Source organism: Abramis brama (genome assembly GCF_963993115.1).
Source record: "Abramis brama genome assembly, chromosome: 12".
NCBI classification, from domain to species: domain Eukaryota; kingdom Metazoa; phylum Chordata; class Actinopteri; order Cypriniformes; family Leuciscidae; genus Abramis; species Abramis brama.
In genome coordinates this window covers 34,477,807-34,501,339 of record NC_139974.1, presented here as the reverse complement: position 1 = coordinate 34,501,339, position 23,533 = coordinate 34,477,807, and the positions used below count along the sequence as shown (strand labels likewise).

At 36.3% G+C, this 23,533-nt stretch overlaps 1 protein-coding gene across 1 annotated transcript in view; it reads right to left on the bottom strand.

Annotated features, from left to right (window-relative positions):
* The window catches only part of LOC311093245 (uncharacterized protein), a 56,016-nt gene that overhangs the window by 18,857 nt on the left and 13,626 nt on the right, over positions 1-23,533 (bottom strand). Inside the window, exon 5 of the mRNA XM_084130495.1 lies at positions 1-23,533. This exon is cut by the window's left edge and continues 18,857 nt beyond it. Coding sequence (XP_083986621.1) covers positions 1-23,533 — 23,533 coding nt within the window.

Genomic DNA, 23,533 nt, shown 5'->3' with positions numbered 1-23,533 from the left:
GTTCACTCTTTATCTGGTCAAGTTCTTCTCTCTCCATCTTTGCTTTTACTCTCATTTCTTTCTCTTTCTCTTTTTCTTTCATAATCTGTTCTTGCAGTGTGTTTAACTGTTGTGTTTTTAGGTTCACATCATGATGTTCCTGCTCAGCTTTAGTCTTTAACTCCTGAATCTCAGTTTTGGTCTCTTCTAGACATTTTCTTCCTTCTTCCATCTTCTTCTGTTCTGTTATATCCTCTTCCTTCTGTTTTCTGACTTGATCCTCAAATTCATCAATTGTCTGCTGTAATTGTGTCCATTTATTTTTCATTTCTTCTCTCTCTTGTTCTAGAAGTTCTCTGTTTTTCCTCAGCTCTTCTTCTTGTTTATTTGTGTTTGTTCTCGTTTTTTCCTGATCCTCTTTTTGTCTCTTTGTTTCTTCAATGACACTTTCAATTAATTCTTTGTCCTTTTGTAGATGAGCTTCCATTTCCTTCAGTTTTTCTCTTTCCTCCTTTATTTCCTCCTCCATGTATCTAATTTGTTCAACTTCATTTTGCAGTTCAGTCTTTCTTTGAGCCAGAATATCTTTTTCATCTGTGATCTTTTGTTTCTCAAGATCAAGCTCTTCTTTCTTGAGTTTAATATCATGTCTCTGTTTCTCCACCTCATCCATTAATGTTTGAATTATTTCTTTGTTCTTTTCAGTGTTGTCCTTTTCTAGATCAATCTCTTGTATTTTCTGGTCAAGTGCTGATCTCTCTAGTTGGATTGCCTCTCTCATGTCTTCTTCCATTTGCTGTCTTTGTGTCATTATTTCAGTCCTCATCTTCTCCAGGTCATTTCTTTCCTGTTCAATCATCTTCCTGTAATCATCAATTTTCTTCAGCTCATGATCTATTTCAGTTTTCTCTCTCTCCAATTCATTTTTTATCTGATCAAGGTCTTCTCTCTCCATCTTTGCTTTTACTGTCATTTCTTCTTCTTTCTCTTTTTCTTTCAAAATCTGTTCTTTCAACATGTTTAACTCTTGTGCTTTTAGGTTTATATCATGATGTTCCTGCTCAGCTTTAGTCTTTAACTCCTGGATCTCGGCTTTGGTCTCTTCCATACTTTTTCTTTCTTCTTCCATCTTCTTCTGTTCTGTTTTATCTTCTTCCTTCTGTTTTCTGACTTGAGCATCAAATTCATCAATTTTCTGCTGTAATTGTGTCCATTTATTATTTATTTCTTCTCTTTCCTGTTCTAGAAGGTCTCTGTATTTCCTCATCTCTTCTTTTTGTTCTTTTGTGTCTATTCTAATTTTTTCCTGATCCTCTTTTTGTCTCTTTGTTTCTTCAATGACACTTTCAATTGATTCTTTGTCCTTTTGTAGATGAGCTTCCATTTCCTTCAGTTTTTCTCTTTCCTTCTTTATTTCCTCATCCATGTATTTGATTCGTTCAACTTCATTTTGCAGTTCAGTCTTTCTTTGAGCCAGAATATCCTTTTCATCAGTGATCTTTTGTTTCTCAAGGTCAAGCTCTTCTTTCTTGAGTTTAATATCATGTCTCTGTTCCTCCACCTCATCCATTAATTTTTTACTTATTTCTTTGTTCTTTTCAATTGTGTCCTTTTCTAGATCAATCTCTTGTATTTTCTGGTCAAGTGCTGATCTCTCTAGTTGGATTGCCTCTCTCATGTCTTCTTCCATTTGCTGTCTTTGTGTCATTATTTCAGTCCTCATCTTCTCCAGGTCATTTCTTTCCTGTTCAATCATCTTCCTGTCATCATCCCTTTTCTTCCCCTCATGATCTATTTCAGTTTTCTTCCTCTCCAGTTCACTCTTTATCTGGTCAAGTTCTTCTCTCTCCATCTTTGCTTTTACTCTCATTTCTTTCTCTTTCTCTTTTTCTTTCATAATCTGTTCTTGCAGTGTGTTTAACTGTTGTGTTTTTAGGTTCACATCATGATGTTCCTGCTCAGCTTTAGTCTTTAACTCCTGAATCTCAGTTTTGGTCTCTTCTAGACATTTTCTTCCTGCTTCCATCTTCTTCTGTTCTGTTATATCCTCTTCCTTCTGTTTTCTGACTTGATCCTCAAATTCATCAATTGTCTGCTGTAATTGTGTCCATTTATTTTTCATTTCTTCTCTCTCTTGTTCTAGAAGTTCTCTGTTTTTCCTCAGCTCTTCTTCTTGTTTATTTGTGTTTGTTCTTGTTTTTTCCTGATCCTCTTTTTGTCTCTTTGTTTCTTCAATGACACTTTCAATTAATTCTTTGTCCTTTTGTAGATGAGCTTCCATTTCCTTCAGTTTTTCTCTTTCCTCCTTTATTTCCTCCTCCATGTATCTAATTTGTTCAACTTCATTTTGCAGTTCAGTCTTTCTTTGAGCCAGAATATCTTTTTCATCTGTGATCTTTTGTTTTTCAAGATCAAGCTCTTCTTTCTTGAGTTTAATATCATGTCTCTGTTTCTCCACCTCATCCATTAATGTTTGAATTATTTCTTTGTTCTTTTCAATGTTGTCCTTTTCTAGATCAATCTCTTGTATTTTCTGGTCAAGTGCTGATCTCTCTAGTTGGATTGCCTCTCTCATGTCTTCTTCCATTTGCTGTCTTTGTGTCATTATTTCAGTCCTCATCTTCTCCAGGTCATTTCTTTCCTGTTCAATCATCTTCCTGTAATCATCAATTTTCTTCAGCTCATGATCTATTTCAGTTTTCTCTCTCTCCAATTCATTTTTTATCTGATCAAGTTCTTCTCTCTCCATCTTTGCTTTTACTGTCATTTCTTCTTCTTTCTCTTTTTCTTTCAAAATCTGTTCTTTCAACATGTTTAACTCTTGTGCTTTTAGGTTTATATCATGATGTTCCTGCTCAGCTTTAGTCTTTAACTCCTGGATCTCGGCTTTGGTCTCTTCCATACTTTTTCTTTCTTCATCCATCTTCTTCTGTTCTCTTATATCCTCTTCTTTCTGTTTTCTGACTTGAGCATCAAATTCATCAATTCTCTGCTGTAATTGTGTCCATTTATTTTTAATTTCTTCTCTCTCTTGTTCTAGAAGGTCTCTGTATTTCCTCATCTCTTCTTTTTGTTCATGTATGTCTGTTCTAATTTTTTCCTGATCCTCTTTTTGCCTCTTTGTTTCTTCAATGACACTTTCAATTAATTCTTTGTCCTTTTGTAGATGAGCTTCCATTTCCTTCAGTTTTTCTCTTTCCTTATTTATTTGCTCATCCATATATCTGATTTGTTCAACTTCATTTTGCAGTTCAGTCTTTCTTTGAGCCAGAATATCTTTTTCATCTGTGATCTTTTGTTTGTCAAGGTCAAGCTCTTCTTTCTTGAGTTTAATTTCATGTCTCTGTTCCTCCACCTCATCCATTAATTTTTGAATTATTTCTTTGTTCTTTTCCATTGTGTCTTTTTCTAGATCAATCTCTTGTATTTTCTGGTCAAGTGCTGATCTCTCTAGTTGGATTGCCTCCCTCATGTCTTCTTCCATTTGCTGTCTTTGTGTCATTATTTCAGTCCTCATCTTCTCCAGGTAATTTCTTTCCTTTTCAATCATCTTCCTGTCATCATCCTTTTTCTTCAGCTCATGATCTATGTCAGTTTTCTTCCTCTTCAGTTCACTCTTCATCTGGTCAAGTTCTTCTCTCTCCATCTTTGCTTTTACTCTCATTTCTTTTTCTTTCTCTTTTTCATTCATAATCTGTTCTTGCAGTGTGTTTAACTGTTGTGTTTTTAGGTTCACATCATGATGTTCCTGCTCAGCTTTAGTCTTTAACTCCTGGATCTCGGCTTTGGTCTCTTCTAGACATTTTCTTTCTTCATCCATCTTCTTCTGTTCTGTTTTATCCTCTTCCTTCTGTTTTCTGACTTGATCCTCAAATTCATCAATTCTCTGCTGTAATTGTGTCCATTTATTTTTAATGTCTTCTCTTTCTTGTTCTAGAAGGTCTCTGCAGTTCTTCAACTCTTGTTTTTGTTCATTTATGTCCATGCTCATCTTTTCCAGATCCTCTTTTTGTCTCTTTGTTTCTTCACGCTCACTTAATTCTTTGTCCTTTTGTAGATGAGCTTCTATTTCCTTCAGTGCTTCTCTCTTCTTGTTTATTTCCTCATCCATGTATCTGATTTGTTCACTTTCATTTTGCAGTTCAGTCTTTCTTTGAGCCAGAATATCTTTTTCATCAGTGATCTTTTGTCTTTCAAGGCCAAGTTCTTCTTTCTGGAGCTTATTATATTTTCTCTGTTCTTCCACCTCATCCATAAATGTCCGTACAATTTCTTTGCTCTTCTCAATCTCATGTTTTTCTAGATCAATTTCTGATCTCTTTTCTTCCATTTGTTCTCTTTGTGTCATTATTTCAGACCTCATCTTCTCCAGATCATTTCTTTCATGTTCAATCATCTTCCTGTCATCATCCATTTTTTTCTGTTCATGATCTATTTCTGTTTTCTTTCTTTCCAGTTTAGCCTTTATCTGATCAAGTTCCTCTCTCTCCATCTTTGCTTTTACTCTCATCTCTTCCATTTGTGTTTCAAAATCATTCCTCATGTTCTCCAGATCTTTCCTCTCCTCATTCATGGCCCTTAAACTCTCCTCTAGTCTGTGCTGCTGTTGATTCATTTTAGTATTTTCAGTCTGTAACTCATTTTTTATTGCTTCCGTTTCATCTTTTTGTTTTTGTATTTCCTTCTGAAGAACCTCCAGTTCTTTCCACTTCTTCATCATGTCCTCTTTTTCTTTATCTAATTCATCTCTCTGTCTCAGGAAATCATCCATTGATCTTTTATTCATGTCTTCCTTTTCTCTGTGTTTTGTCATTTGCAGCTTCAGTCCATCTGCTTGTCTCTGTAAATCTTCTCTTTCTGTTTCAATGTCTTTTTTCTGTTTCAATGTCTCTTTTTCCAGAAGATATTTCTTGATCTCAATCTTTTGATTTTGCTCTGCTATGTCATCAACAGTCTTTTCCAGTTCACTCTTCTTCCTCTTAGTTTCTTCCATGGTATTGTCACACTGCTCCTTCATTAGTTTAAGGTGGGCCTCCCTTATGTCCAGTTTTTCTCGCTCCCTTCTGATCTCTTCTAAGATGTTCGTCAGATTTTCAGCATCATTCTGCACCTCAGATTTTGTCTTGTAAACCAGTCTTCTCTCCTCTTGCAGTTGTTCTGCTTCAGTTTGGATCTCTTCTTGTTGTTCCACCAGCTTGGCTTTCATGATTTCCAGATCTTTCATTAATTTGTTAGTCATGTTCCTGTTTTCACCAATGTCTTGTTTTTCGCTTTGTATTTCATCTCTCAGTTGTGCAAGTTCTCTTTCCTGTTTTGCATTTGTCCTCATGTCCTCTTCTATTTGTTGTCTCTGAGCTTCTAGGTCAATCCTTATCTTATCCATTTCACGTCTTTCTTCCTTCATCTCTCTTACACTTTGATCCAGTCTTTGCTGCTGCTCAGTAATATATTTCTCTCTCTGCTCCAGCTCATTCTTCTCCATTATCACTGTTTGTCTCATGGTCTCTATTTCATCATTTATCCTACTTATATCACCTTTCCATTTCTCAGTTTGTTCTCTCTCAACGTGAAGCTCTCTCTTAATCTGTTTCAGTCTTTCTCTCTCTTTCTCTAGCTCTTCTAATTGGGATTCAGTCTCTTCTTTCCGTTGTTCAGTCCAGATCTGCAGATCATCTTTTTTATGCTTCATTTCTAACTTTTCAATGTCTATTTCATGTCGGATTTTCTCAAGCAACTCAAAGTCCTTATTATTTTTCTGTTTATGTAATTCTATATCAACCTGCATCACGTCAAGGGCATGTTGTCTCTTATTGGTTTCCTTAAGAACATTATCTAAATGTTCTTGTTCAATCTGAAGCTGAGCAGCAATTCCGTCTAATTCCATGTTTCTCCTCTCTACTTCCTCTCCCTTCCTCTGTATTATTAGCTCTTTTTCCTCAAGAGTTTTTTGCTTGTCTTGGATGATTTGCCTTTGTAGTTCAGTTGACTGAATCTGACTCTGTATCTCAGCTTGTATTTGTTCAACCTTGTCTCTTTCTTGTTCAAGTTCAGATCTCTGTTGTTCCAGATTTTCTCTCTCTTTCTTGTTTTCCTCCTTGATTTGATCATTCTGTCGCTGCTGGTTGAGTACCTCGACCTGTCGTTCCTCAGTGTTTGATTTTTCCAAAAGAAGCTTTTTCTTCACAATCTCATTTTCGTTCTGCTGGTTCTTTATCTCTGCTCTTAAAACTTCTAGTTTGTTTCTTAGAGTCATTAAGTTATTCTTTTCTTCCTCTGTTTCTTGTTTTTCACGAAGAAGTTCATCCTTCATCTCCTCAAGGGCCAGCCTCTCCTTTTGTATCTTCTCAATCTGGTCCATCATTTGGTTTTCCAGGTCTTTCTTTTCTTTGTCAATTTTTGTCTTATCCTTTTCAAGAATGGCTTTTGTTTTCTCAATTTCTTGCCTTTGTCTCTCCATCTCCTTCATCATCATATCAAGGTCCCTCATTTTCAATCCAGTCTCTTCAGACAAATATTTAATTTCTTCTCTGTCTTTGTCTATTTGTATTTTCATTTCTAGTATGTCTTTCATTTTGTCTGTCTGTCTCTGTATCTCAGCTTTAGTTTTTTCAAGGTCAGATTTAGCATCTTGAAGTTTTTGATTATCCTTGTCTATTTCTTCTTTTTTTCTGTCCAGCTCAACCCTTGTTTGCGATAATTCTTCCATTTCTTTATCAATCTTTTCTTTGCTACTTTCAATGTCCTCTCTATTTTTTTGTAACTCATTGTGGAGTTTATCAGTTTCTTCCCTCTGTCTCTTTATTTGTCGGATTTCTTCCTCCACTCGTTGCTTTTCCCCCACAATCTCCATCCAACATTTTTCCTGGTCCTCTTTCTCCTTTTTGATAACATTTTGGATCTCCTCGGATTCTGTCCTTATCTGTTCTAGTGCATTCTTCTCATCTTGTACATTTAATTGTTCATGTTTTAAATTTTGTAATTGCTTCTCCAGATCACTTTTCATGTTTTCAAGATCTTTCTTCTCTTGATCCATCCACTTTTTGCTGATTTCAATCTGCTCTTTTTCTTTCTGTACTTCTTCAATCATCTTTCTGTATTCATTGTGTTCTCTCTTCATTGTTTCACCCATTTCCATTAACTGCAGTCTCTCCTCTTCAATTTCTGCCTCCTTTTTTTCCAGATTGCTTTTAATCTCCAAGATTTCCTCTTTCATGAAAGTTTGCTCTTTGTTTTCAAGCTCACTTTCCTTTCTGTGCAATTCTCTTTGAAGTGTAACCAGTTTCTGTCTTTCTGAATGTACATTTTCCTTCTCTTTGTCAATCTCATCCCTTTCCTTTAGAACGTCCATCTTAATTTGCTCTAGAGCCTCTCTCTGACTTTGAATCTCTTGTTTTGCTATCTCATCTTGTTCTCTCTGCTGTAAGGTTTTTCTTTCCAGGTCCTTTGTTTCCCTCACTAACTCTTCGATCTTAAGCTGCAAATGCATCTTTTCCATTTCATAATCATCCCTGTCATTTTTTAGTTGTGTCTTGTCATCTTGAACTTCTGCACTCATTATATTGAGATCTTTCTTCATGGTCTCCATTTCTGTGATGGTTTTCTCTATATCTTCTTTTTGCAATTGAAGTTTTAGACTGAGGTCTGTTAACCTATCTCTCTCTCGGTTTGCTTCCTGAATCAGCCTGTCAGAGATCCCTGACTTCTTCTGAAGCTCAGCACGGCCATCTTTAAGCTGATGAGTCTGTTTTCTCACATCTTCTTTCTCTTGTTCAATCAAATCTCTCTCTGTTTTGACCATCTGCTTCATTTCTTCCACTTGCTCTTTTTCTTTGTTTAATTCACTCATCATCTCTTGTAGTTTATCTTCCATTTTTGTGGCATCATGGAGGTTTTCAACTAACTTAGCCCTCTGATTTTCTAGTTCATTCCTCATTTTTTCTAGATTTTCCAGTTCTATTTTATTTGCCTTCATGGCAGCACTCATTTCATGCTTTTGTTGATTGATTTCAGCTTTTTCGTCTTCTAACCGATCCTTCTCCATGATCAAAGCTTGTCTTGAAGATTCATAATCTTCTCTCTGCCTTTGTAGTTCCCCTCTGAAGAGCTCAAACTCTTGCTTCTCTTGCCTTAAATTGTCCATTTCTTTTTCTATATCTTCTCTCTTTCTCAGTGTTTGCATATTGATCTTTTCAAGTGTGTCTTTCTTCTTCTCTATTTCTTCAAGGATCCAACCCTTCTCCTCCAACTCATGTTTTTGCTTCTCCAGTATTTGCTGTCTCCTCTTTACCTCAGATGTAATGCCTTCTAGTTCAGACTTTTTCTTTGCATGTAGTGTTTTCATTTCTTCCATGGTTTGCCACAAATTTTGTATATCTCTGTTGAGCTGTTCCAGATGACTCTGGTTTCTCAAGAGTTCCTCAGTGACCCATTCAAGTTCTTGCTTGTTCTCCCTTGTGTCCATAGCCTTTTCCATTTTGTCTTTAGCTATTTCTACCTCAACCAGCTCTCTCTTGGTCTCCACATCCTCCTTTTCTCTTTTTATCTCATCCTTCAACTGCTCCAGTTCTTCTCTTTCTTTCTGCAGCATTTCTCTCATGCTTTCTTTCTCTTGTTGCTTCTCTACAAATTCTGCCCTCATCTTCTCCAATTCATTCTTGTCTCTTCTGGTGGTTTCTATCTCTGCTCTAAGGCTTCCTAGATTTTCCCGTATTTTTCCAATATCTTGAATGAGCCTCTGGATCTCAGACTTAAAGTTTTCCTTATCATCTTTCTCTGCCTTACTTTCATCCATCCTGCTCTCCATGTAAACTTTCAGATTTCTCACCATTTCCCTGATTTTCACGACCTCTAAAATCAATCTTTGGATGTCAGCATTGGTATTTTCTTCATCTTCTAGATGTTCAGTTCTCTCCACCAGTCGTTCAAAATCCTCTCTTGCGCTTTGAACATCATTCCTGAGTATTTCCAGCTCTTGCCTCTCTCTGTTGATTTCCTCTCTGGCCTTTGCTATCTCAGTCTTCATTTTATCTATATCATCCCTCTTTCTGATCACTTGTCTCATCTTCTGATCCAGATCTTTCTTTTCCAGGACTATCTCAGACCTTAGGACTTCCAGTTCTCTCTTTTCATGTGTCATTTTCTGAATATTCTTTTCTAGGTTTTCTCTCTGTTGTTGTATATCCATCAGCTCCACCTCTTTTGTTTTACTCTCCTTTTCAAGTTTTAATATCTCAGACCTCATGTTTTCTAGCTCGTCCATCTGATATTTTAAGTCTGCTTTAGTTTTCTCAAGTTCTGCCTGCTGTTGCTGAAGCTCAGCCTTCAACTCTGTCAGTTCGTCTATTTGTCTTTTAACTTCGTCCGTCTGACTCTCACTCTCTTCTTGTTGGTCATCCATACTTAATGTTTCCATTTTCTCTCTTAATTCCTCTGAATCTCTCCTCATTTCTTTCTTTTTCCTGGTAATAACTGGTTTAACTGTTCTCTCTCTAGTTGTCTCCTCTAAAATTCTTTCAAGGATCTCTGATTTTTTCTTCATGTCAACCTTTTCTTTCTCCAGCAGTTCATTTTCATCATGAAGTTTTTGCTTGGCCAATGCCATGTCTTGTTTTTGTTTTTCCAAATCAGCTCTGATTTGCTCAAGATCACTTCTCTCTTTGCTCATGCAGTCTTTGCTACTCTTTATTTGCTGTTTCTCTTTTTGTATCTCAATGTTCTGCTGCTCACAAGTTTCTTTCATGTTCTTTTTCATGGCTTCGATTTCCAGCCTCATGTTCTCTAGTTCAGATCTTTCTTTTCTAGCAGCCTTGATTTCATCTTTCATTCTTCTGAGAACCTCTCTAACATGCTCAATTTCCTGGATCAGCCTTTGCATGTAAGCACTCATTTCTTTTCTATCCTCTGAATCTGCTTCAACATTAACTTCTCTCTGCATGCTTCTTTCCAGGTCATGTTTTGTTCTCCAAGCCATTTCCCTAGTATTTTCAGCTTCTTGAATAAGCATCTGAATCTTGGTGTTCATATGTTCTTTCTCTTCCATATCTCCACCTCTTTCTTCCATATGAGATTGTAGTTCCTCTTCTGCTCTTTGTATCTCAGCTTTCATTTTCTCCATCTCATCCCGTTCTATACTTAAAATGACCCTGTCCATTTCGAGTTTCTCATTTGCACCTTCAATATCAGTCCTCATTTTCTCCAGCTCATCTCTTTTTCTTGCTACCTGTGTCATCTTGTGATCAAGATCTTTCCTCTTGCCATCAGTTTCATTCTGAAGAAGCTTCAGTTCTTTCATCTCATGTTTAGTCTTTTGCATCTTGTCTTCTAATTCATCTTTCTGTTTGAGCATTTCAGCTCTCATACTAGTGAGTTCCTCTAAATCTGACTGCCTTTTAGTCTCAAACTCCTCTTTTTGGATTATAATATTTGATTTGATCTTCTCATATTTCTCCATTTCTCTCTTAAGCTCTCTTAACATTTCATCAATTGCTTCTCTTTCTTTTGCTAACTCAGATTTAATGACATTGTTTTTGTTTATCTCGTCTTGCAACTTTCCCATTCGTACACTCCAATACTCTTCTGTCATCTGTAGTTTATTTTGCTGTTCTTGTATTTCTTGCTCTGATATACCAATCTTTTCAATCATCTCTTCTTTCTGTTTCACTAATTCTGCTTGGATGAGTTCTATTTCTTGATATTTAAGTCTTATGTTTGTCTTGTCCTGTTCAATGACCTCTTCCTTTTTAAGCAGGTTCCTTCTGATATCCTCAATATTGTCTCTTTCTTTTTGCAAATGTTCCTCAATCCGTTTTGTTGCCTGTCTTTCAACATCCTCTTTAATTCTCTCTATTTCAGCCCTTGCTTCATCTAGTTTAAGCCTACATTTTTCTAGATTATCAGCATAACTTTCCAACTCTTCCTTTTGTTTCTGTATCTCAGTATTTGCTTTATCAAGGTCTGTTCTTATCTTGCTCTCTTCAGACTTTTTCTGTACATATTTTTCTCTTTCACTCAGTATCTCTTGCATTGTCTTTTCTATATCCTCCGCTTTCATTTGGAGCTCAGCTTTCATTTGCTCTAGTTGAGCTCTTTCATCTTGAATATCTTGTTTTTGGAATTTTATCTCCTCTAATTCTTTATGTAGATTTGATTTATTTCGTTCCATATCATCTTTGTCTTGGTTCAGCTGCTTTCTGCTTTTCTCAGTCAATGCCTTCTCATCCAAAAGCTCTTGCCTCAGCTGTTCCACATTGTTGATGTCCTTCTTTTGTGTCTCCACCAGGCGCTGCTGCTCTAACAGTTCATCTCTTTCTCTCTCAAGGTCATGTTTTTGTTTTAAGATCTCCATGCTCATTAGATCAAGACTATCTCTCTCTTTCTGCAGGTCTGCCCGTGTGATCTCACTCTCCTCGGATTGTCTTTTGAAATCTTCCTGGGTTTTCTTCAGATCCATCCTTTCCTTTGTAATCATCTCTTTCTCTACAGCAGCAGATTGTTTCTGTCTTTCTATGTCAGCTTGCATTTTATCCAGGGTGTCAGTTTTCATTTTGGTCTCCTCGGCAAATTGTTGCCTCTCTTTTTCTAATTCTTCTGCAGCCCTCTGCTCTTCTTTCTGAACTTCTAACTTAAATTTCTCAATATCCTCTCTCTTCTTTTGCAGCTCATCTTGCTCATTTTCAAAAGCTTTTCTTTGAATTTGGAGGTCTCTATCCAACTCAGCTCTCTTTTGTTTCAGATTCTCCATATCAGCATTTTCTTTTTTCATTTTGTTTTTCATGTCATCCATTTCTTTTTGTTTATTTTGCAGTTCTGCTCTCATTTGATTTAGTTCATTCTCTTTGTGTTGTATTCTTTCCCTCTCATCTTCAAAATGGGCTATTTGTCTCAAGTTATCTGTATTCACCTGCTTAAGAATGTCTTTCTCTCTCTTTAAGTCTGTTCTTTGTCTATCTAGTTCTTCCATGGCTTGGCTTATCTCTGTCTTGGTTTTCTCCAGTTCAGATCTTTCTTCTTGAAGCAAGTCTTTGGCAGACTGAATTTCTTTTCTTTGCTTCTCTGTCTCATCCAAGAGCTCTTTCATTAGTTGGTTGTCTGTAGGAAGAGCACTGGTGTCTGATTGTCTTTTGTATTGGACTACCATATCCTTCTCCCTCTGTCTTTCATTGTTTGTCTTCTCAGATCGTTTCTCCAAGTCTTCAGCTTGACTTTGAAGGTCAGTTTTCATCTTCTCTAGTTCTTCTTTCTTACATTCAATGGTTTGTTTCTCAACTTTGAGATTATTTAATTCTCTCTCCATATCCATTTTCTGTCTCTCCATTTGATCCAAATCTTTGGTCAGCAGCTCTCTGTCTTTTTCAACCAGATCTTTTTCCTCAAGTAACTTGAGTCTCAGTTGTTCATATGTCTCTTTCTCTATCTTTAGACTGACCATATCCCTCTCCATATTTCTCTTCTGTGCCATCATTTCCACTCTTTCTCTTTCTAAGTTGGTCATTTCTGTCTTTGTGAATTCCATTAGATCATCAACCTCTCGCTGTAATTGATCAATGTCAGTTTGTCTCTGGTCCAGCTGACTCATTTCCATCATGATGATGTTCCTCATTTCATCCATTTCATGTTGTTGTTTTAAAATGACTTGCTGCAGCTGTGCAAATTCACTTTCTCTGTGAGAAAGACTTTCATTCTCATTTTCAATGGTCTTCACTTGTTTTGAGATGTTCACCCTCATTTCTTCAAGAGTGCCCCTCTCTCTCTGCATCTCTGCTATTGTCATCTCATTTTTTCCCTGCTGTTCTGCAAGATGTTTGTTGGCTTTAGCAATTTCTGTTTTGATTTTCTCTAAATTAGACTTCTCCAATTCAAATTCATTTGCTTGCTTTTTATCAACATTCATTAATTTTTGTTGCAGATCTTCCATGTCTCTCTTCAGCAGTTGTCTGTCATTTTCCAGTAATTCCTTTTCAGTCAATACTGCCTTCATTTGGATCTCATTATCTTCAGACTTCTTTTTCAGTTCAGTCATCATGTCCTGTTTTTCCCTGATCATTGCAGCTCTTTCATCTCCAATGTCGCTCTTTTCCTTTTCCATTTCACTTTGTTGTTTATAAATCTCTTCTTGCAGTCGCTCTAGTTCATCTTGTTTGAGTCTTATTTTCTCTTTTTCTTTTTCAATATCATCTGTTTGTTTGGAGATGTTCACTCTCATTTGCTCAAGATTGTATTTCTCTCTTTGTAGATCTGCCAATGTAGACTCATTTGCAACTTTCATTTCATCTGTGATCTCATTCTTTCTCCTTGTATCTTCAGCAAGATGAACAATATCTTCTCTCTCTTTTTGAAGTACTTCAGCCATATTTTCCAAACCCTGTCTATCATTTTCTGTTTCTTCTTTTAGCTTTCTGATATCATCAGCTTCTCTTTGCAGCTCATTCTTCATCTGTTCTAACTTGTTCTTCTCATCTTCATACACTTGTTTCTGAAGTATCATAATCTTTAAGTCTTCATCCAAATTCTTTCTGCTTTGGTCTACATCATCTCTTTCTTTGTCAATTTGCCGTTTCTGTTCTTCCATCTCTTCTTTATCTTTATCTAGTTGTCTTTTCTCATTCTTCATTATTTCCATAAACTCATTCAGTTGTGTCTGTTGTTTGTCAAGCTCAGATTGTCTCAGGTCAAGCTGACTTCTGTCCTTCATTATAATGTGTCTGTCATTGTCTATTTCCTGTTTCAGATTCTGAATTTCAGTTTGCATCTGCTCGAATTCATGTTGTTGTTGTCTGATTTGTTCCTTTTGATGTTTAATGTCATGCGTTTGTCTTGTGATGTTCTCATTCATCTCATCTAGGGTGTCTCTCTCTTTTTGTATCTCTGTCAGTTTGATTCTTTGCTTTTCTCTTTGTTTTTCAAGATCTCCCTTGGCTCGTGAATGTTCACTTATTGTTTTCTCCAGATCATGTTTTTCCTTCTCAAGCATGTCTCTATCAGATTGAATGGCTTTAGTTTTCTTTTCAATATCTGTCTTAATTTCATCCAAGACCATGTCTTTTATTTTTGTCTCCTCGATGAGATTGTTGATTTGTTCTCTCTCTTTCTGGAGTTGAATGGTCATTTCCTCCAGCTTTTGTTTTTCATGTTGTGTCTCTAGTTTGATTTTCTCAATCTCATTTGCTTGTCTTTGCAGGTCAGTTTTCATCTGTTTAATCAAATCTTTCTCGTTCTCAAAATCTTCTCTCTCAAGTTTCAGACTCTCTGAATCTCTGTCTACATTCATTATTTTTTGTTGGAGATCTTCCATGTCTCTCTTCAGCAGTTGTCTGTCATTATCCAATAATTCCTTTTCAGTCAATACTGCCTTCATTTGGATCTCAATATCTTCAGTCTTCTTTTTCAGTTCTGTCATCATGTCCTGTTTTTCCTTGATCATTGCAGCTCTTTCACCTCCAATGTCGCTCTTTTCCTTTTCTATTTCACTTTGTTGTTTATGAATCTCTTCTTGCAGTCGCTCTAGTTCATCTTGTTCGAGTCTTATTTTCTCTTTTTCTTTTTCAATATCATCTGTTTGTTTGGAGATGTTCACTCTCATTTGCTCAAGATTGTATTTCTCTCTTTGTAGATCTGCCAATGTAGACTCATTTTCAACTGTCATTTCATCCATAATCTCATTCTTTCTCCTTATATCTTCAGAGAGATGAACAATATCTTCTCTCTCTTTCTGAAGTACTTCAGCCATCTTTTCCAAAGCCTGTCTATCATTTTCTGTTTCTTCTTTAAGCTTTCTGATATCATCAGCTTCTCTTTGCAGCTCATTCTTCATCTGTTCTAACTTGTTCTTTTCATCTTCATACACTTTTTTCTGAAGTATCATAATCTTTAAGTCTTCATCCAAATTCTTTCTTCTTTGGTCTTCATCATCTCTTTCTTTGTCCATTTGCCGTTTCTGTTCTTCCATCTCTTCTTTATCTTTATCTTGTTGTCGTCTCTCATTCCTTGTTATTTCCATAAACTCATTCAGTTGTGTCTGTTGTTTGTCAAGCTCAGATTGTCTCAGGTCAAGCTGACTTCTGTCCTTCATTATAATGTGTCTGTCATTGTCTATTTCCTGTTTCAGATTCTGAATTTCAGTCTGCATCTGCTCGAATTCATGTTGTTTTTGTCTGATTTTTTCCTTTTGATGCTTAATGTCATGAATTTGTATTGTGATGTTCTCGTTCATCTCATCTAGGGTGTCTCTCTCTTTCTGGAGTTGAGTGGTCATTTCCTCCAGCCTTTGTCTTTCATGTTGTGTCTCTAGTTTGATTTTCTCAATCTCATTTGCTTGTCTTTGCAGGTCAGTTTTCATCTGTTTAATCGATTCTTTGTCATTCTCAAAATCTTCTCTCTCATGTTTCAGACTCTTTGAATCCCTATCTACATTCATTATTTTTTGTTGCAGATCTTCCATGTCTCTCTTCAGCAGTTGTCTGTCATTGTCCAGTAATTCTTTTTCAGTCAATACTGCCTTCATTTGGATCTCAATATCTTCAGACTTCTTTTTCAGTTCAGTCATCATGTCCTGTTTTTCCCTGATCATTGCAGCTCTTTCATCTCCAATGTCGCTCTTTTCCTTTTCCATTTCACTTTGTTGTTTATGAATCTCTTCTTGCAGTCGCTCTAGTTCATCTTGTTTGAGTCTTATTTTCTCCTTTTCTTTTTCAATATCATCTGTTTGTTTGGAGGTGTTCACTCTCATTTGCTCAAGATTGTATTTCTCTCTTTGTAGATCTGCCAATGTAGACTCATTTGCAACTTTCATTTCATCCATGATCTCATTCTTTCTCCTTATATCTTCAGAGAGATTAACAATATCTTCTCTCTCTTTCTGAAGTACTTCAGCCATCTTTTCCAAACCCTGTCTATCATTTTCTGTTTCTTCTTTTAGCTTTCTGATGTCATCAGCTTCTCTTTGTTGCTCAATCTTCATCTGTTCTAACTTGTTCTTCTCATCTTCATACACTTGTTTCTGAAGTATCATCATCTTTAAGTCTTCATCCAAATTCTTTCTTCTTTGGTCTACATCATCTCTTTCTTTGTCCATTTGCCGTTTCTGTTGTGCCATCTCTTCTTTATCTTTATCTAGTTGTCTTCTCTCATTCTTCATTATTTCCATAAACTCATTCAGTTGTGTCTGTTGTTTGTCAAGCTCAGATTGTCTCAGGTCAAGCTGACTTCTGTCCTTCATTATAATGTGTCTGTCATTGTCTATTTCCTGTTTCAGATTCTGAATTTCAGTTTGCATTTCCTTGAATTCCTGTTGTTGTTGTCTGATTTGTTCCTTTTGATGTTTAATATCATGCATTTGTCTTGTGATGTTCTCGTTCATCTCATCTAGTGTGTCTCTCTCTTTTTGGAGTTGAACAGTCATTTCCTCCAGCCTTTGTCTTCCATGTTGTGTCTCTATTTTGATCTTCTCAATCTCATGTGCTTCTCGTTGCAGGTCAGTTTTCATCTCTTTCATTGATTCTTTTTCATTCTCAAAAGATTCTCTCTCAAGTTTCAGACTCTCTGAATCTCTATCTACACTCATTATTTTTTGTTGCAGATCTTCCATGTCTCTCTTCAGCAGTTGTCTGTCATTGTCCAGTAATTCTTTTTCAGTCAATACTGCCTTCATTTGGATCTCAATATCTTCAGACTTCTTTTTCAGTTCAGTCATGATGTCCTGTTTTTCCTTGATCATTGCAGCTCTTTCACCGTCAATGTCACTCTTTTCCTTTTCCATTTCACTTTGTTGTTTATGAATCTCTTCTTGCAGTCGCTCTAGTTCATCTTGTTCGAGTCTTATTTTCTCTTTTTCTTTTTCAATACCATCTGTTTGTTTGGAGATGTTCACTCTCATTTGCTCAAGACTGTATTTCTCTCTTTGTAGATCTGCCAATGTAGACTCATTTTCAACTTTCATTTCATCTGTGATCTCATTATTTCTCCGTATATCTTCAGAAAGATGAACAATATCTTCCCTCTCTTTTTGAAGTACTTCAGCCATCTTTTCCAAACCCTGTCTATCATTTTCTGTTTCTTCTTTTAGCTTTCTGATATCATCAGCTTCTCTTTGCAGCTCATTCTTCATCTGTTCTAACTTGTTCTTCTCATCTTCATACACTTGTTTCTGAAGTATCATAATCTTTAAGTCTTCATCCAAATTCTTTCTGCTTTGGTCAACATCATCTCTTTCTTTGTCCATTTGCCGTTTCTGTTCTTTCATCTCTTCTTTATCTTTATCTAGTTGTCGTCTCTCATTCCTCATTATTTCCATAAACTCATTCAGTTGTGTCTGTTGTTTGTCAAGCTCAGATTGTCTCAGGTCAAGCTGACTTCTGTCCTTCATTATAATGTGTCTGTCATTGTCTATTTCCTGTTTCAGATTCTGAATTTCAGTTTGCATCTGCTCGAATTCATGTTGTTTTTGTCTGATTTGTTCCTTTTGTTGTTTAATGTCATGTGTTTGTCTTATGATGTTCTCATTCATCTCATCTAGGGTGTCTCTCTCTTTTTGTATGTCTGCCAGTTTGATTCTTTGCTTTTCAAGATCTCCCTTGGCTCTTGAATGTTCACTTATTGTTTTCTCCAGATCATGTTTTTCCTTCTCAAGCATGTCTCTATCAGATTCAATGGCTTTAGTTTTCTTTTCAATATCTGTCTTCATTTCATCCAAGACCATGTCTTTTATTTTTGTCTCCTCGATGAGATTGTTGATTTGTTCTCTCTCTTTCAGGAGTTGAACGGTCATTTCCTCCAGCCTTTGTCTTTCATGTTGTGTCTCTAGTTTGATTCTCTCAATCTCATTTGCTTGTCTTTGCAGGTCAGTTTTCATCTGTTTAATCAATTCTTTCTCGTTCTCAAAATCTTCTCTCTCATGTTTCAGACTCTCTGAATCTCTGTCTACATTCATTATTTTTTGTTGGAGAGCTTCCATGTCTCTCTTCAGCAGTTCTCTGTCATTGTCCAGTAATTCTTTATCAGTCAATAATGCCTTCGTTTGGATCTCAATATCTTCAGACTTCTTTTTCAGTTCAGTCATCATGTCCTGTTTTTCCCTGATCATTGCAGCTCTTTCATCTCCAATGTCGCTCTTTTCCTTTTCTATTTCACTTTGTTGTTTATGAATCTCTTCTTGCAGTCGCTCTAGTTTATCTTGTTCGAGTCTTATTTTCTCTTTTTCTTTTTCAATATCATCTGTTTGTTTGGAGATGTTCACTCTCATTTGCTCAAGATTGTATTTCTCTCTTTGTAGATCTGCCAATGTAGACACATTTGCAACTGTCATTTCATCCATGATCTCATTCTTTCTCTTTATATCTTCAGAGAGATTAACAATATCTTCTCTCTCTTTCTGAAGTACTTCAGCCATCTTTTCCAAACCCTGTCTATCATTTTCTGTTTCTTCTTTGAGCTTTCTGATGGCATTAGCTTCTATTTGCAGCTCATTCTTCATCTGTTGTACATCCTTCTTCTCATCTTGAATAGCTTGTTTTTGATATCTGAGCTCTTTTATCTCTCTCTTTAAAACTTCTTTTTTTTCATCCACCTCAGCCTCATATGTTTTCAACATTTGGGTCCTTTCCTCAACTAATTCTCTTCCATTATTCAGTTCCACCTTAAAAAACTCAAGTTCGATCTCCATTTGGTGTTTTTGTGCTATTATTTCAGACTTCTCTTTCTCAAGATTAGCCTTTTCTTCTGTTGCAAAATCAATGATTTCGTTTACTTTTCTCTGTCTTTGATCTATTTCAATTTTCTTTTCTTCAAGTCTATCTTTTTCCATTGTGAGAGCTTTCCTTGTGGCTTCCATTTCATCTTGCTGTCTATAAATCAGAGCTTGGATTTGATCAAGTTCAATCCCTCTCAGTCTCATTTGTTCCTTCTCATTTACAGTGTCATCCTGTTGCTCTGAAATATTGTCTCTCAGTAGAAGCTTGTCTCTTTCTGTCTGTATTTCTGCAAGTGTGATCTTGTTCTTTTCTCTTTCTTCAGCAAGCTGGTTTTCAAGATCCTCCTTCGCAGTTGCTATATCTGTCACAGTTTTCTTCAGCTCAAACAAAGCCATTTCCTGCATCTGTTTATTAGACTCATTTGCTTTCCTTTGCCTTTCTATTTCCCGATCCCTGTTTTCTAAACCCACTTTTTGCTTGTTTAGTTCCTTAGCAAGGATGTCAACATTGTCTCTATCTTTCTTAAGCTGGGTTCTTGCTTCCTCAAGCTTTTGTCTTTCATTTTGTGTCTCTAGTTTTATCCTTTCATTATTTTCAGCTTCTCTTTTTAGCTCAGCTTTCATCTGCTCAACTTTGTCCTTCTCATCCTCAAGCATTTGTTTCTGAAGTTTGTTATTTTCCAAGTCTTTAGCTACATCAAGCTTTGTTTGTTTTAAATCATCCATTTCTGTTTTTATCCTTTTTCTGCTGTTGTCAATTCCTTCCTTTTCATCATACACCTCCTTTCTTAGCAGCTCCAACTTTTCACTTTCCTTTTTCAGTTCTTCCCTCAAATTTACCTCCATTTGCTGTTTTTGATTCATTATTTCTGCTCTTTCCCTCTTAATATCATACCTCTCATTTTCTAGATCATCTCTATGTTTTGATATGTTCATTCTCAAGTGCTCAAGAACATCCTTCTCTTTCTGTATCTCAGCCAATGCTATCGTATTTAGTCTTTTCTGAGATTCAAGTTGGTTCTCAAGATCTTCCTTGGCTCTGTCTATCTCTGTCTTAGTTTTCTCCAGGTCAAACTTTTCCTTTTCAAAAGTGTCTCTATCAGATTTAAATGTTTGTTTTTCTTTTCTTAGACTTGCTTCCTCTTCTCTGATCCTGGCAACAGAAGTCTTTATATTCTCCTTTTCTTTTTGAAGTTTGATTGCCATTTCCTCAGTGTTCTGCCTTAGTTTTTCAATATTTTCAGTTTCTTGTTGGAGCTCAGCTTTCATCATATGCAATTCCTGCTTTTCTTTGCCAATCGTTTGCTTATGATCGTTTAAGGTCTTAAACTCCTCAGCCAAGATGGTTCTCTTTTCTTTCATATCCTCTAGATCTCTGTTCAGTATTTTCCTGCTATTTTCAATAGATTCTTTTTCTCTGAGAACTTTTTGTTTCATCAGCTCCACTGTTTCACTTTCCCTCTTCAGTTCTATATGCATGTTATTCACTCTTAGTCTTTCCTCCATTGTATCAGTCCTCTCTTTCTTGATTGTGTCCATCACATCATCTAATTCTCTCTTTTGCTTTTCCATTTCAGCCTGTCTTTCAATGAGCTGACTCTTCTCTTTGATGATAATATCCTGAATCTCTTCTGTTTCTTTCTGTTGTGCATAAAATTTTGTCATACGTATATTCAGTTCATTTTCCTGGTGTCTTAAACTGTCTTTCTGTTTTTTAATTTCATGTTCCTCTTGTGAGATGTTCATCTTCATTTGCTCAAGAGAATTTATCTGCATATTCATCTCTGACATATCAATATTGTTCTTTTTTCTCATTTCAGCAAGATCTTCTTTTGCTCTAGCTATCTCTGTTTTGCTCTTCTCCACTTCAGACTTCTGCTTTTCTATCATATCTTTTTCGGTCTCAATGGCTTGCTTTTGTTTTTCTAGCTCAAGGCGCATCCTCTCCAGAGTTTCTTTCCTGTCATTTCCCTCATGTTGAATTCGGTCTGACATATATTTTATACTCTGTTTTTCATCCATCACCTCTTTCTTCATTCTCTCAATATTTTCAGTTTCTCTCTGAAGCTCAGCTCTCACTTGCTGTATCTCTTTTTCAAAGCATTGCCTCTTAAACTGAAAGTTTTCAAATTCTCTTTGCAGTTTTGCTTTATCTTTTTCCATGTCTTCCTTATCAGTTTCCAAAGATTTCATGTGGCTTTCAAATAATTCCTTTTGTTCAGTAAATTTTTTATTTTGGAGCTCCACATTTTCATAGTTTGTCCTCAATTCTTCTCTCAAATTCTCTATTTCCTGTCTCGCTTCATCCAGATCTGCCATTTCTCTATATCTTGCAGTCTTTACATATTCCATTTTTCCTTGTGAAACTTCCCATTGTTGTTCTTTTTCAGCTTGTATCTGCTCAACTTGCACCTTTTCCATCCTTAAACTGCTCTTCAACTCATCCATTTGTTTTTGTTTGTATTCAATCTCTGCTTCTTTTTGCTTTAGTTCATTTTCTCTCAGCCTTAAATATTCTTTATCACTTTCCACAATGCACCTTTCTTTTGAGGTGGTTTCACTCATCTGCGTAAGATTTTCTCTTTCTTTCAGTATCTCTGCCAGTCTTATAATGTTCTGTTCTTTTTGCTGAGCAAATTCGTCTTCGAGATCTCTGAGCCTAGACTTTTCCTGTTCTAGTGCGTCTCTCTCAGAATCAACCTCTTGCTTCTCTTTTTCAATCTCCATTTGCATCTCATCCAGAGCTTTTGACCTTTTTTCAATCTCTTCAACTACACTATCAGTGCATCGTCTTTCTTTTTGAATTTGAGCTTTCATGTCTTTTACAATTTGCATGTCATTTTGAACAGCCTGTCTTAGATTTTCAATGGCACCTGCTTCTTTTTGCAGATCAGCCTTCATGTCCTTATATATCTCAAATGCTTTTGCCTGCTTTTCTATATCAGCTTGCATTTGGTCCAGGTCCTCTCTCTTTCTTTTTGTCTCCTCTGCAAGACTCACAATGGCATCTCTCTCTTTCTGGAGTTGTGCTGTAGTGTCTATAAGTGCCTGTCTTTCAGCTAGTGTATCTTGTCTTAGCTTCTCAGTATCTTCAGCTACTGTTTGCAGCACAGATTTAATCTGTTCTAACTTGTGTTGTTCACCTGCAATACCCTGTCTTTGCAGTTTTATTTCCTCTCTCTGTCTTTCCAAATCGATTTTCTTTTGCTCCAGATCTTCTGTATCTCTCATTAAAGTTATTCTGCAGTCCTCAATAAGTCGCTTCTCATTTGCTACCTCTTCTTTCACAAGCGCTACCATTTCAAGTTCCCTGTTTAATGCATTTGTCATGTTGCTCTCCATCTGCTGCTTCTGTTCCATTATAGCCACCCTCTCTCTGTCAAGATTGTCTTTTTCATTTTGTGTGAACTGTATGATATCATCCGCCTGTTTTAGCTTTTCAGCTATTTCATCTTGGCTTTTCTGAAGTTGACTTTTTTGCATGAAAACTATATTCTGGATATCCTGCATGTCTTTTTGTTGTCTGTTAAAATCATCCTGCATTTGCTGCAGTTCGATTTCTCTTTTCTTTATGTTCTCCTTCTCATTCTCAATATCAGCTTTTTGTTGAGAAACGAGTTCATTCATCCTCTCAAGAGTGTCTTTCTCCACTTTGATCTCTTTCAATGTCAGCTCATTCTCCTCTCTCAGGTTTTCTAGAGCTTTCTTTTCTCCCTCTACCTCTGCTTGTATTTGTTGCATGTCACACATTTTCTTTTCTAGTTCCTCCCTGTCTTTTTTAAGCTGCACTGTCAATTTCTCCATATTCTGTCTTTCTTCTTGCACGTCCTGTTTTACCCTCTCAATACCACCAGATTCTCTTTGCAGCTCAAACTTCATGCTCTGTAATGTTCTCTTTTCGTCCTCTATCATTTTTCTTTGAGCTTCTATGTCCTCTAGTTCTCTAGCAAAAGTGTCTTTTAGATCAGCCTCCATCGTTTGCTTTTGTTTTTCTATATCCTGTCTAATGTGATTAAGGACATCTCTCGCTTTTTCTAATTCTGTTCTTATCATGTCTTCTTTTTCTCTGCTTTCTGCTAGCTCAGCCTGCAGGTCATCCCATCCTTTCTGTATTTCTAACTTTGTCTTTTCCAACTCATCTTTTATTCGTTCCAGCTCCTGTTTGTGCATCTCTAATTGTAACTCCATGTCTGCTGCGGTTTTTGTCGTAGTTTGCATTGTGGCTTCTTTGAGTGAAAGTTCATCCTCGCTCAATTTTATTTCTGCCAGTTGTCTCTCCATTGTACTTTTTTGTGCAAGCAAGTCTTCTTTGAAAAACTCTAGAGCTTGTCGCTCTTTATCCAGCTCTTCCATGGTCAGGATAATCTCATAATTTCTTGTGTCATCCATCACATCAGTTTGAACTTGAACATCAATTTGTTGAATCTCCATCATTCTTGTTATTTCCAATTCATTTTTCTCTCTTTGTAGATTTATTTCCATATTGTCCAGTTCTTGTTTTCGTTGATTCAGCTGCTGCTTCTCTTTACATATTGTATCTAAACCTCTTTGGTTTTCTTCTCTCTCTGATTGCAGCAGTCTTTCCCTGTTTTGTAGACTCACTTTTTTCTTTTCCATCTCTTTTTCCTCGTCTTGTAGTCTGGACATCCTCTCTTCAGCTTCATTTTTCACTGTTTGCACATCCTCCTTTGCCTTCAGTAGTTCCTGTTTCTCTTTTAAAATTATTTCTTTATAATGTTCCAGTTTTTGTCTTTCTTTCTGAATTTCACTTACATTGAGTTCAAAGTCTTCTGTCATAAATATTTCAATGGCACCTGGTTCTTCTGTTTTTGAACACTCTGGGCTCTCAGTTGCAATGACGACTTGTTGAAC